The following is a 14,783-nucleotide window of genomic DNA, read 5'->3' as shown; positions in this document are numbered from 1 at the left end:
AGGAAGGAAGGAAGGAAGGAAGGAAGGAAGGAAGGAAGGAAGGAAGGAAGGAAGGAAGGAAGGAAGGAAACTGCACATGTACCTTGTTTTATACTCAAAGGATTTTCTAGAAAACATGGAAGACCTCACATATAGTAGAGGGCTTTACTCTCCATTTATAGACTTCTGTACTATAACAATAATTAATATACTCATTCCAGGCCGGGCGTGGTGGCTCATACCTGTAATCCCAGCACTTTGGGAGGCTGAGGCAGGCGGATCACAAGGTCAGGAGATCGAGACCAGCCTGGCCAACATGGTGAAACCCAGTCTCTAGTAAAAACACAAAAATTAGCTGGGCATGGTGGCACGTGCCTGTAATCCCAGCTACTCGGAAGGCTGAGGCAGCAGAATCGCTTGAACCTGGGAGGCGAAAGTTGCAGTGAGCCAAGATTGCACCACTGCACTCCAGCTTGGTGGCAGAGTGAAAAAAAGACACTCATCCTAGACCACAAAGCTCTGCAAAGCCGAGTCTAGAGCCCAAATCCTCCAACTTGATGGGTGCAGTTCTTTCTACAACAACACAGATTTAGTCACTCATCCAGTCCACGTTTATGAAGCACCTATCTAATACCAGGTATTGCGCCAGACACTAGGGATGCGTGGGGTGACATGCCAACAGCAGTCCTTGCCTGCACAGAGTCTCAAGAGCCCAGGGATTCTTACCACGACACAGACAGAAATGACTTCTGAATCACTGGCTGCCCCAGATAGGCACCACCCTCAAATTCATCAGAGCAGAGAATCCCAAGCTGACCTTTGAACTATGGGCCGGCCTTGGACAGTAAACAGTATAAACGTCCAGGAGAGGGAGAAGCAGACAAGTGTTCCAGGCCTCACAGTCTTGCTTTCCAGTTTGTGGCACTCAGCCAGAGAGACAGGAAGTCCAAGCCGAGACATCACTGGCACCTGTGTTCACTAGTCCATCCCTTAGGGCACCTTCTCCCCAAATCCCAAATCTCACCTCAAAAGCGACACGGTCTGACTGGTGTTGCCGCTCGGCCTCTTGAAGCTTAGCCAGTAAGTTCTGCACAGTCTTCCTCAAGCTGTCAACATCCTCATTTATACAGGTGTCCACCTACAGCCAGAGCAAGGAAGGGAAGAGGAAGCCATCAAGTTTCTGACTCAGTAAGAAAAGGTCCCCTCCCAGGCACACACTGGTTTGGACCATCTCATCCAGACCACCCTCACAAAAGAACTGTCATCACATAAGGGGAGAGTTACCTTAGGCAGCCAGGAATTCTGAGTTATTCAATGAAACATTGTCCTTTCATACCGTAAAGAACTCTGCTAGCCTCAAAACACCCAATTATTTTAGGGCATGCTCAGTAGTATTTCACTTATGTATCCACTGATTGATTTCTTGGCGAATATGTGGATGCTGTCTCTAGGTGTGTGTCCTGTTTCCCTCTATCCACCTACAACTCTCTGAGAGCAGAGACCATGTTCCCCTTGGACCACAGTTCCCATAGGACAGGGACTATGTTGCACCCATCACAAAGGGAGTGGTCCAAAAGCACATCCTTTACCATTCTCAGCTTTTGGCACTGAGAGCAGCATATAAAGGGTTACTGATGGAGGGACAGGTTTATGGCAAAAGCATGCAATGAGTCCAGGAATCTGACTCGATGTGGAAAACGGTGTCTCATCGAGGTAACTGCTCAGTCTCTCCCAGACACACCCAACCGTGGGCTGGTGGTTAGGGATGAGCTAACATGTAGGGTCTCGCCCCCGTCTCTGCTGCACGGGCACCAGACACTTCGATTACGAACTCCCTGTGAGTCTGACAGAAAAATCTCTCCCAATCTTGCACAGTGGGAAGCAGCAACGCCTTCAAACCAGAGCTCAGAGCTCTCGGCTGGGAGGAGGGACACAGGGTCTCAGTCTCTGCATTATCATCCTGTGGGTGACAATGAAGAAATGAAGTCCTGTGGGCCTTCATTTCTTTATCTGTGAGGCAGTAAGTACATTCCCTACCACACCCTGCCTTAGAGGCTGCCTCAAAACTAGGTAAGATAACATCCGGTACAACTTTGAGCTTGTGAGAAGAAAGAGGCCAAACAGATATTACCAGGTATTATTGTAATTTGTTGCCAACAATGTATTTGCCAAATATGGTGATTCAAAAGAAGGAGAAAGTCCAAGCTGCACATCTAAAGCAAGTGGTTAGAATCACAGCATTCCAAATCTAGATGTCATAAGTTATCCAGTCAATTTCCCTAAATCCTCACCTGAGCCAATGGGCAGGTGAGAATGTTTTAAAAGGCTCCTGGAACGGCCGGGCGCGGTGGCTCAAGCCTGTAATCCCAGCACTTTGGGAGGCCGAGACGGGCGGATCACGAGGTCAGGAGATCGAGACCATCCTGGCTAACACGGTGAAACCCCGTCTCTATTAAAAACTACAAAAAAACTAGCCGGGCGAGGTGGCGGCGCCTGTAGTCCCAGCTACTCGGGAGGCTGAGGCAGGAGAATGGCGTGAACCCGGGAGGCGGAGCTTGCAGTGAGCTGAGATCCGGCCACAGTACTCCAGCCTGGGTGACAGAGCGAGACTCCGCCTCAAAAAAAAAAAAAAAAAAAAGGCTCCTGGAACACAACTATTATGCACTTATTTCAAAGAGTGTTCTCATAAGGCTGTTTAATAACATGGAAAACTTTCATGAAAATATTATTTCATCATGTGATATAATATGAAGCAAAAAAGTAAGTTATAAAACTACATGTAGAGGCAGAAGCAATGAACTAGATTTTAATACAGCAATTTAGATAGATCCTAAAAAACATGGTACCAGGGAAAACAAGAACAAGCTACTGGGTAGGCTGAGGTGGGAGGACTGCTTAAAGAAGATATAGCACAAGTTCATCACGTATATTGAAACATTTTACAGGCATATTTAAAGCCATATATTGAATTCATTAGAGTGAGTGCCTCTTGCAGGAGGTGGAGAGGCAAAAAAAACAAAAAACAAGAACTAAAACCAGTGAGAGGCCTTGACAGGACCCACGAGGATGATGTGCCATGAACTGATGGGTGGGTCTGATTCAACCTATACCTGAGGGCCAAAAACACCGAATGCCAAAACATACCCAACTAAAGAAAAAAAAAAAAACAATTATAAAGACATGCTACATACTGTACAATGTGAATATTATAAATATATATTTGCATTCAGGGAAAGATGAAATTTCACTGTGGTTTTTTCCTGAGTAGATTACAAGTGACATTTTTTCTTCTTTCACTTTCCTGTGTTTCTGAATTTTCCAAATTTTCTACAGTATGAAAGTTTTGTATTATATAATCACAAAAAAAACACAATAACACTTTTTAAAAATACAGTCATGGTGGCCGGGTGCAGTGGCCCATGCCTGTAATCCTAACACTTTGGGAGGCTGAGGTGGGTGGATCACCTGAGGTCAGGAGTTCGAGATCAGCTTGCTCAACATGGTGAAACCCCATCTATACTAAAAATACAAACATTAGCCAGGCGTGGTGGCTCATGCCTGTAGTTCTAGCTACTCAGGAGGCTAAGGCACGAGAATTGCTAGAACCCAGGAGGCAGAGGTTGCAGTGAGCCGAGATCACACCACTGCACTGCATCCTGGGTGACAGAGTGAGACTCTGTCAGTCAATCAGTCAATCGATCAAGTACAGCCATGGAAGGAGATACTACGTAGTTATTCAAAAGAATGAGGTAGATCTATTATGTACTGACATGGAAAGAAGGTTATAATATACACTTTAGTTAAAAAAAAAAAGCAAGCAAAGAAAAATGTATTTACCATCCTATAGTTGAGAAAAGCACATATATATTATATACATATATTTATCATGTATATATGGTATGTATATAACATATACATGATATTTAAATATGGTTGTCTATGTATATAAAAATATTCTAGAATACTGGCACTCAACTTTAGCTAAACATTAGTATCACCTGAAGAGCTCTTAAAAGTCCTGATGCCCAGGCCACTTATTGGAACAATGAAATGACAAGCTCTAGGGATGGGACCCAGGCATCATATCCTTTAAAGCTTGCAAGGCCATTCCAATGAGCAGCTGAGGCTGAGAAGCACTGTCCTAGAAAGATCCACCCACTTCAATCTGTTAACAGTGGATACTTGTAAGGAGTGAGATTGGGGAAGGAGAATTTCCACTCTTTATATTTCTCTGTTGTTTGAATTTTTATGTCAACTACTACTCTTGTACTTAATGAGAGAGAGAGAGAAAGCAATAAACAAGAGGATGGGGAGGAGGCAATCCTGCCCCTGGCTAAGCAGAGCCACCGTTGTGTCCTCTGTTACCCACCTCAGGTGGGCTGCTGTACAGGGCTGTGGGACTCTGACTAAAGCCATTTGGCTTTTCTAGCACCACCTGTTCAAAGAAAAATAAAATTGGTAGTTAAAACAGATGCAAGCAACCAACTTTGAACATTATTCTCCTAACACTCAAATCTTAGAGAAGGACAGGGAGAGAGAGAGGAAAGTGAAAGGGAGGCAGGGAGACAGAAAAAGACAGGGAGGGAGAAAAAGGAAGGAATTAAGAAAGGAAAAGAGGAAGAGGGAAGGAAGGGAAAGAAAAAAAGATTCTTTGTGTTCCCTGAGAAAACAGAAACAAGAGGGGGTGGAGAAATGTGTGTGGCCTTGAAAGGGAACACCCTAGCCTTGTAGGGAGGATGAAAAAAAACCTCAGGCTAAAACCTTTCAGCAGACAGAAAAGTATGTGTAGTTCATTCTTCTTAGCCAGGGAATAAGTGCAGCTGCCTGCCACAAACAAAAAGTTTCCCTTGCCCCCAGGGATCCTGGCAAAGTTTCACAAAGCAAAAATTACAAAGGGAAGCCCTTTTTAAATTATTTCTGACCCAAAGCCTGATTATTCATCATATGACAGCTGGTTTGTGCAAACAAGGGGGCTGGACTATGGGCCAGTCTCTGCACATTAGGTTCTTCTGCCACCTGACAAAGGAGCTCCCACCAGCCAGATGTGAGCTCAGGCACTGAAAGGCCTGCCTTCAGCCAAAGCAAAAATTAGGAAATGTTCCACCACACAAGTGCATGTGCAAGACAAAGAACTTTCCTTGCACCAGCTGCTGGGCCGCTGTTCCCCTCAAGGGAACGAAGGCAGGGGCTGCTGCTGGAGCAAGACACCCTGCCCGAACCAAAATGCAAATTAAAGATACAAGTCAGAATCTAAAGGATGAGGGCAAAGTCACAAAGAGACAGCTCTGTTCTCCTGAGGGCATTTCTATCCTCGAGTTTTGGAAAAACTGAAAAGCAGGATCCCAGGATTATCCATCCCAGGAAAGACTTATCCAATCTGTTCAGTCTAACAAACATTTACTGATGCCTTCTACATCCCAGACCTGGGGAGAGAGGGAGGGTGAGGATACAGACACGGGATGGGGGTGGGGTGAACTCCTAACCTTGAGGAGCTTCCCATCCCAGGTTAGACATAACTATATACAAGATTAATAACAGGCTAGGGCACGGACTTCAATTCACACTACAGGTGCCACCCAAACTAAGCAAGATCAGCTTATGAGAAGTGTAGATTTACAGGTGACTGTCTGCTTCATAAAATTCCATTATTATAGGAAGCTTGATCACAGAATCCTTATAGATAAGAGGCTTTGCTAACAACTGATGATATTTAATTTGTATAAGTTCAATTTCTGTACAGTGTTTCAGGAGCAGGTGTACTTATGCTTAAGCTGACATGTGTAAATGTAAGTGCTCCTCGGCTGGAGAGTCCTAAGTGCTCCAGAGAAGCCAGCATCACCTCTATTTTCTCCATTCCTGGCAGAGATGCTAGATTCAGCACACACTGGGTAATTGGTAAATGAGACTACCTGGCACAACCCCACCTCCTCGGTGGGGACCCAACCATGGACCATTTCCTATTACCTGTATCTCCTGTCGATGGAGAGAATCTCCTAGGTCCCTGTCAAGCTTGCTACTTATATCCTCCCGGAGCTTCTGTAGGCAGTTCCTGGCCTGGGAGGGGAGGGGAAGAAACTTGAGCTTTAGGGTAGAGAAAGAGAGCACGCCAACTCACCCAACTCTGTGCACCATCCCCGGCCTGTACTACGAGTCAGGAACTGTCCTAACTACTGGCCGTAGGATAGAGAGAGGTGCCCTGGTCAAGTGGGGCTACAGCTGACATTCTTGTTGGGGAGACACACACAACACAAAAGACAAATAAGTAAAATGTGTAATATGTGTAATATGGGCATAAGTGCCAATGAGAAACATGAGCCAGGAAGGGAGTGAAGAAATTACGTGAAAAGTTGGCTGGTAATTTTTGGTAGGTGGCTGGGGACAGTGCTAGGCACATAGTACTTAAGTATCCGTGGATTAATGGATCAGGTATGAAGGGTCAAAAGTTATATATTTGACACACACGAGGGCATGGCGGCATTTCAGAGGCATAAAGGAAAAAGAAGCGGAAAAACCAGAATCCACAAAAGAAGACAGCCAAAAAAAATGTGAGATTTAGAGAAATGACCTAGGCACTGCGTGAGAGGGAAGGGGTGCCCACCTCCTGGATGTACTGGACCTCACTCTTCAGCTGGTTAATATTCTTCTCATGAATCATCTTGTCTCCAGACCTCCCCTTCAAGTACACCTGAAATAAGAACACTATTTAGTTAAGAAACCTCAAATTAAATTAACTATACAAAAATAGGCAGCTTCATACAGTGCTGGTGGGAGGATAAATTGTTACCGCCAATTTACTGGGTGGAATGCGGATTAGAAGACCTAAAAATATATTTACCTTTTGGTCTATCAATTCTACTTCTGGAAATTTACCCTAATGCAGTAAATTTAGCTAAATGCTCTATAGCTATATTGGCATAAACACTCACATATACACAGTCATGCATCACTTAATCATAGCAACACATTCTGAGGGATGCATCATTAGGCGATTTCATCCTTGTACAAACATCAGCGAGTGTACACACACAAACCTAGACGGCATGACCTCCTACACCCCCAGGTTGTACGGTGTACCCTATTGCTCCCAGGCTACAGACAAACCTGCACAGCATGTTAGTGTACTGAATACTGTAGGTGATTATCACACAATGGTAATGTATCTAAACCTAGAAAAAATACAGTGAAAATGGAGTATAATAATCTTATGGGACCACTGTTGTCTACGCAGTCCATCACTGACCGAAATGTTGTTATGCAGCACATAACTGTACTGTAACTGAGCCAATCATATGGTATGGGATTTATATCTCAAAAAGCTGTTTTATTAAAAAAAAAAGAGAGAAATAACAAAAATCATTTTATTTTAAAAAAAATAAGTTCCATCAGCCAGGTGGGGTGGTGCACACCTATAATACCAGCATTTTGGGAGGCTGAGGCAGGACGATTGCTTGAGCCCAGGAGTTGGAGACCAGCTCAGGCAACAAGGTGAGATTGTCTCTACAAAACTAAAAACATATAAATAAATAAATAAATAAGTTCCATCAGGATGAACCCATTATAGAAAATAGTAAGTTCCATAAACACACCTCCTACCTGTCTCCACAACCTCCAGCAGCAAAACATGGTCAGTGGATAGGCCCCTAGTAAGGTCATCCAGTACGGCCCCTTGCCTGGGGCCAGGCCGCACCAGAGTTGCTAACAGGCAGACTGTAGTCTCCTGGTATTAATTAAGATGTTTCTAGGAGATTGCCAGGAACTAGCAGCTCAGGTCTGGTTCCTTCCATCAAACCACAAGCTCCCTTTGGCAACAACATCAACTACTCCCTCTCACATACGTGCAGGGAGGAAGAGGACAGTGAGAAAAGTTGGAGGTGAACTAAGCTTACCTTAATGATCTCCTCATGTCCATCATGGGACTCCACCAGTTCTGAAGCCAGAGAATGACCAGTGGAGTGGCCGGACACCATGGCATAGGTCTTCCTTCCCGCCTGGCCGAAGAGAGACAAGACAGAGAGAGAGATGGCTCAGAAATCACATGGCAAGCCCATAACTCCTGCCCCTCAACTAATGCAGAAGACCTGTTTCTCAAAAGACTTGAAGGGTTAGTCTGACTTTCCTCTCCAAAAACTCATTTCAGAACCTCTAACACAAGCCACACAGCAGCAAGAACACCGGCCAGGGAAAATCGGCAGAAATAGCAGCTTAGTTTTAATTTTAGTGGGGGACTCCTCCTGCCCCAAAGCAGTGCACAAGGCTGAGGCAAGCTGGATGTTGCTGAAAGGAGGGGCTCCCACGCTCGCGTCACCAGAGTCGGCTCCAGGCAGTACTAGGGTAAGAGGCCAGCAGCAAGGAAGCACTGGTGTGGGGAGCCGGCCTTGCCCACCAGAATTCCGCAGTACCTTCTGGGCTATGTGTTCAAGTTCATCTCCTGTCAGTTCACCCTGAAGAGTCAGCCTGAGAATGTCCACGCTGCCCTAATAATGACAATGACAGCAACAATAACCCCTCACCTTTACAGTCAGGTACGAAGTGCCACCAGTACAGGGTGCTTCTGCCAGCCCTGTGGAGCAGGCCTTGTCATCACCACTTCACAGACTAGGAAAAGAAGTCCAGGGAGGCAGCATTACCTTGCCCAAAATCAGGTGTTTGGGGCGGTGACTCTGGGACCATCTGACAGTCCTTTCTTTCACAACAAGGACTACATGGCACACTGCTCTGTACGGCCCCAGCAAGGCTACCCTGGTTCTTGGACAACAGGGAACACATGGCATGTACTCTTCTTTCTCTAGTTGTGGAGAGGTCCTTCCTGGACTGCTCATCCTCAATCCAGAATTTCTGCTCCTGACAACCAGCCAGCAAGTTATTGATGCACTTTACAAGACTAACACATTCTTCCTGAACTAAACTACAAGAAAATACCTGAATTCAAACTCCCATTTCTATGAGCCACATGGAAATTATCCAAGTGAAAGCAGGCAAGATAACAGGTATTCATCTAGAGATCAGCCTAATTCAAAGAATGAAGCAGGTTTTCTTTCATAAGTCAAATAAGTGTGTGTGTGTGTGTGTGTGCGTCTGCAGCCTCGACCTCCCAGGCTTAAGTGATCCACCCTCCCAAGTAGCTGTGACTATAGGTGCACCAATACGCCCATCTAATTTTTGTACTTTTTGTAGAGATGAGGTTTTGCCATGTTGCCCGGGCTTCAAAGAAGGTTTTTTAAAAAAAAGGCTGGGCATGGTGGCTCAAGCCTATAATCCCAGCACTTTGGGCAGGTGGATCACGAGGTCGGTTGGATCACGAGGTCAGGAGATCAAGACTATCCTGGCTAACACAGAGAAATCCCGTCTCTTCTAAAAAATACAAAAACAAAATTAGCCGGGCTTGGTGGCAGGCGCCTGTAGTCCCAGCTACTCAGGAGGCTGAGGCAGGAGAGTGGTGTGAACCCGGGAGGCAGAGCTTGCAGTGAGCTGAGATCGCGCCACTGCACTCCAGCCTGGGCGACACGTAAGACTCCGTCTCAAAAACAAAACAAAACAAAAACAAACAAACAAACAAACACAACACTTTGTGGGGAAAATTAAAAACCTGAAAGGAAAAAATGTGGTAGGAGGGAAAACTAGGGGCCTGTAGATTGGGAAGATTATAACGTTGAGAGAAGACTAACAAGGCAGAGTAGATCACCTGTACTATGCATGGAGGTGAATGAGGGGCTTAGCCACTATGGATCTCTGGTTCACACTGGAAAAATAAGGAGTTGGACCAAGTATATCTCAGGCTCCTTCTGGATTCCATTCTGTGACAGCATGAGGATGAAGCATATGCCTCTCCCAGACAATGAAGAGAAATAGGTGCTGGGCTACCCAAGAATGAAAGTGATCTTGAGGTCATTTGGTCACCAAAACATCTTACTGGTAACAGACAGGTTTTAAAGAACCCTCTTAACCTTCCAAATGTCTGGAGAAGATAACCTTCCAACTTGGCGGAGAAGAAATCAGTCTTTGGTGAGATACTTAACTCTTGGTGTTTTTATCTGTAAAATGGGTATATTACCATCCAACTGAGGATTGTTTGTTTGTTTGTTTGAGATGGAGTCTTGCTCTTGTCTCCCAGGCTGGGGTGCAGTGACACGATCTCGGCTCACTGCAGCCTCCGCCTCCTGGGCTCAAGCAATTCTCCTGCCTCAGCCTCCCAAGTAGCTGGGATTCCAGGCACCTGCCACCACACCTGGCTAATTTTTGTATTTTTAGTAGACACGGGGTTTCACCACCTTGGCCAGGCTGGTCTTGACCTCCTGACTTTGTGATCCTTCTGCCTCGGCCTCCCAAAGTGCTGGGATTACAGGCATGAGCCACTGTGCCCGGCCCCCAGCTGAGGGTTTTTTTGTTGACTATTACTTGAAAATGTTGCCAGGTGTGGTGGCTGATGCCTGTAATCCCAGCATTTTGGGAGGCCGAGGTGGAAGGATCACCTGAGGTCAGGAGTTCGAGACCAGCCTGGCCAACATGGTGAAACCCCATCTCTACTAAAAATACAAAAAAATTAGCCAGGCATGGTGGTGGGCGCCTGTAATCCCAGCTGCTCAGGAGGCTGAGGCAGCAGAATCGCTTGAACCAGGGAGGCGGAGGCTGCAGTGAACTGAGATCGCACTACTGCACTCCAGCCTGGACAACAGAGTGAGATGCCGTCTCAAAAAAAAAAAGAAAAGAAAGGGAAGGAAGGAAGGAAGGAAGGAAGGAAGGAAGGAAGGAAGAAAGAAAAAGAAAGAAAGAAAGAAAGAAAAAGAAAATGAGAGAATGTATGGAGGTTACTCTCTGCTAAACAGGAGGGTAGCACTGAAGCATCAGCATCCTCCTACTTCTTGGAGTGAATCCAAATGTAGGAAAGACAGAAGACACCGTCACAATGGCCCTTAAACCTTCCCAACCCTAACAAAGTAGCTGGTTTTATGAAAACACTTAATTCCCATGAGATAAAAGCCACATCCTTAGAGCGGCATGCAAGGCCTCCACAGTCTGGGTAAACTCACGCCTCTTGCTACCATCTCTCAGTGCCCTATCCAATACATTCGATGGTTTCCAACTTCAGTGTCTTTGCTCCCATCATTTCCTGTGCCTTAAATACCCATTCTTCCCATTTTCACCTAGGGCATCTGCAAGTTCCTCAAGTTCATGTTCAAATGCCTCATCTTCCAAGATGCTACCCTGCATCCTGTGGGAAACACGTCTTCCCCTCCCGGAGCTCCCACAGCGTCACAAGGCCTCCCATGGCACCTGTCTCTCAGTTATTTGTGTTCTGTGAAGAATTACCCCTTCTGTTAACTCCTCGAGAGCTGTTGTATGCCACAGCGCTTCGCAAAGGTATTTTCTGAATGCACAGAGAATGCTCCACGACATCTAGCTCAAGAAAATATTACAAAAGAAAAAAGAGGAAATGATTTCAAAATAGCCAGAATGGCTGCCAATTCTTTCTTCCCAGGATACACCCGCACTTTTATTAAAACGCTCTTTCAGCTGGGTGCAGTGGCTCACGCCTGTAAACCTAGCACTTTGGGAGGCCAAGGTGGGTGCATCACCTGAGGTCAGGAGTTTGAGACTAGCCTGGCCAACATGGTGAAACCCCATCTCTATTAAAAATACAAAACTCAGCCAGGAGTGGTGGCGGGCACCTGTAATCCCAGCTACTAGGGAGGCTGATGCAGGAGAATCACTTGAACCTGGGAGGTGGAGGTTCCAGGGAGCCAAGATCACACCACCGCACTCCAGCCTGGGCAACAGAGCGAGACTTCATCTCAAAGAAGAAAAAAAAAAAAAAAAAAAGAACACTATCTCCCCATACCTGGAGGCAGGCTGGGAAAAGGCAGGGCATCCTTCAGTCAGAACAAAGGGGTTATTAGCTAACAAAGGTCAAGTCTGGTCTGTTTCGTAAACCCAGGCAATTCCAATTGGAAGAGCATAGACAACTAGGCTGGGTTGGGGCACTGAGAGATGATTCCATCCAGCCATCAGAATTCCAGGTAGAGAGAAGAAAGAGGGTGAGTTAAAAATGTTCTCAAAGAAATAATGACCAAAACCTTTCAAAATTTGGCAAAAGACACAAACCTGTAGATTCAAGAAGCCAAGCAAACTTCAAACAGAGCAAACATGAAATTCATGCCATGACAGATCATAATTAAATTCATGCCATGACAGATCATAATTAAATTTCTGATAACTAAAGACAAAGAAAAAATCTTGAAACCAGAGAAAAATAACCTTTGAGGGGAAAACAATGTGAATAACGGCAGATTTCTCATCGGAAATGTCAGAGGGTAGAAGGAAGTGGCATACTATTTTTCAAATGCTGAAAGAAAAGAACTTTCAATTCAGAATCCTACAACAAAGAAAAATATCCTTCAGCAATGAAGGAGAAATCAAGACATTCTCAGATGAAGGAAAACTAGGAGAATTTCTCACCAGCAGACCTACACTAAAAGAATGGCTGAAAAAGTTCTCTAAACAGAAAGAAAATGATTTTTTTTTTAAAAAAAAAAAAAGGAAACTTGAAATATTGAGAAGAAAGAAACATGAGTAGAAAAAAGATGGGTAAATACAACAAGATTTCCTTCCCCTCTTAGGTTTTCTTTTTCTTTCTTTCTTTTTTTTCTTTTTAATTTTTTTTGGCTATAAGTTTATTCAATGCAAAATAATCCTCTCCAATTTTACTGAGGTGGCTGACCACGTCCACAACCAAATCCACCTTTAAACTGGAATTCCGTTGCTGACCCAGCCTCAGCCTTCTTGTCAGCACCAGGGGGCACAGCACTCCGCCTGTAGGTACCTCCACTGGCTTCCCCTCTTGTGAGTTTTGCAGGTCGCTCACCCTCCAGACCTTTAGGCTGAGGACTTCCAGTCTCTGGATGGCTGTGGCGTAGGGTGGCAGGCACAATCTCTGGGGCAGATGAAGGTAATCACAGAGATACTGAATGCCCTCATTGGTAAGGTACTAGTAGAAATGTCTCCAGGCAAACTGTTCCTTCACGTAGCCTCGGGACTTGGGAGACTGCATGGCCTTCAGGACATGAAGGTTGGGCACATCCTTGTCTGCCAGCTCCAGGTGTTTAGGCATATGGACATCCTTCTTGGCCACCATGACTCCCTCCTTAAAAAGGAGTTCATAAATGGGAATCCAATTCTTCTTAGGCATCAACATCTCGGTGGCTGTAGGGGCTGGGGCTGGGGCTGGAAAGCCCCTCTTAGGTTTTCTAAGTTACATTTGATGATTAAAGCAAAAAGTATGACAATGTCTGATGTGGTTCTAAATGTATGCAGAGAAAATATTTAAATATTATAATATTATACTATTAAATACCTAGTATCATAAATGGGAGACGGTAAAGGGATATAAAGGAAGGAAAGGTTTCTCTTCTTCACTCAAACTAGTAAAATGCCAACACCAGTAGACTGTGATAACCTATATATACATAATGTATAATACCTAGAGTAACCACTAAAAAGTCTATACAAACATATAACACTCAAAAACATTACAAATAAATAAGAATGGAATCTTAAAAAGTGCTCAATTAATCCACAGGAAGGCAGGAAAAAGAAAACAGATAAATGAAAAACAGAACCAGGCATCATAGCTCACATCTGTAATCTCAGCATTTTGTTTTGTTTTTGAGACGAATTCTCTTTCTGTCACCTAGGCTGGAGTGCAGTGACGCAATTTCGGCTCACTGCAACCTCTGCCTCCCGGGTTCAAGCAATTCTCCTATCTCAGCCTCCCCAGTAACTGGGATTACAAGCTCCCATCACAACGCCTGGCTAATTTCCATACGTTAGTATAGAGGGGGTTTCACCATGTTGGCCAGGCTGGTCTGGAACTCCTGACCTCAAGTTATCTACCTGCCTTGGCCTCCCAAAGTGCTGGGATTACAGGCGTGAATCACTGTGCCCAGCCAGTAATCTCAGCATTTTGGGAGGCCAAGGTGGGAGGATTGCTTGAGGCCAGGAGCTTGAGACTAGACTGGGCAAGAAAGTTGCCCCCTCTCTTCAAAAAAACATGTTTTTTTTTTTTCTTATCTAGGCATGGTGTTGTGTGCCTGTTGTCCCAGAAACTCAGGAGGCTGAGGTGGGAGGATTACTTGAGCTGGCGAGGTTGAGGCTGTAGTAAGCTGTGATCACACCACAGCACTCCAGCCTGGGCTACAGAGTAGGACCATGAGGAGAGGAGTCGGGGGGTGGGAAGGGAGAAGACGAGGAGGGAAAGGGGAAAGGAAGGGAAGGGAAGGGAGGGAAAGGGCAAAGGAAGGAAAGGGAAGGGAAGGGGAAAGGGAAGGGAAGGGGAAAGGTAAAAGGAAAGGGAAAAAGCAGCTTTATTTGTAACAGCCAAAAACTAGAAACGACCCAGATGCCTTCAGTAGAGAAATGGTTAAACGAACTGTGGTACATCCATTATTGTGGAATAGTATCCAGCAACAAAAAGGATCAAACTACTGATACATGCAACAACACTCTCCAGAGAATTTGTTGAGTGAAAAAAGCCAATCACAAAAGTTTACATGCTGTATAATTTCACTTGTGTAACATTTTTTAAATAACAAAGTTATAGAAATGGGAAAAAGATTGGTGGTTACTAGGAGTTAAGAAGAAAGTAGGGGCAGGAGGGAAGTGGGTGTGGCTCTCAAAGCGCAACATGAGGGGTCTTAATGGTGATGGAAATGTTCCATAGCTTGACTGTATCAATGCCAATATCCTGGTTGTGATATAGTACCACAGTTTTGCAAGATGTTACCACTGGAAAAAATGGAATAAAGGATACA

The 14,783-nt window shown here is 45.0% G+C and overlaps 1 protein-coding gene and 1 pseudogene across 6 annotated transcripts in view; both read right to left on the bottom strand.

The window, feature by feature from the left end:
• TUFT1 (tuftelin 1) overlaps positions 1-14,783 on the bottom strand; it is a 64,640-nt gene that overhangs the window by 12,552 nt on the left and 37,305 nt on the right. For 2 of the 6 annotated variants that reach the window (XM_011937880.1, XM_011937879.1), the window contains 6 exons: positions 8,379-8,453; positions 7,866-7,967; positions 6,578-6,664; positions 5,944-6,033; positions 4,349-4,414; positions 1,004-1,117 (listed from right to left, as the gene is read on the bottom strand). In XM_011937880.1, coding sequence (XP_011793270.1) covers positions 1,004-1,117; positions 4,349-4,414; positions 5,944-6,033; positions 6,578-6,664; positions 7,866-7,967; positions 8,379-8,453 — 534 coding nt within the window. Of the gene's footprint in view, positions 1-1,003; positions 1,118-4,348; positions 4,415-5,943; positions 6,034-6,577; positions 6,665-7,865; positions 7,968-8,378; positions 8,454-8,681; positions 8,821-14,783 lie in introns of all 6 variants that reach the window. The other 4 variants (XM_011937878.1, XM_011937881.1, XM_011937882.1 and 1 more) reach the window with 4 other exon arrangements.
• On the bottom strand, positions 12,678-13,168 carry LOC105508875 (annotated as a pseudogene).

Source organism: Colobus angolensis, unplaced genomic scaffold, assembly GCF_000951035.1.
Source record: "Colobus angolensis palliatus isolate OR3802 unplaced genomic scaffold, Cang.pa_1.0 Scaffold169, whole genome shotgun sequence".
In the NCBI taxonomy this organism is placed as follows: Eukaryota; Metazoa; Chordata; class Mammalia; order Primates; family Cercopithecidae; genus Colobus; species Colobus angolensis.
This window is presented reverse-complemented; position numbering and strand designations above follow the sequence as displayed.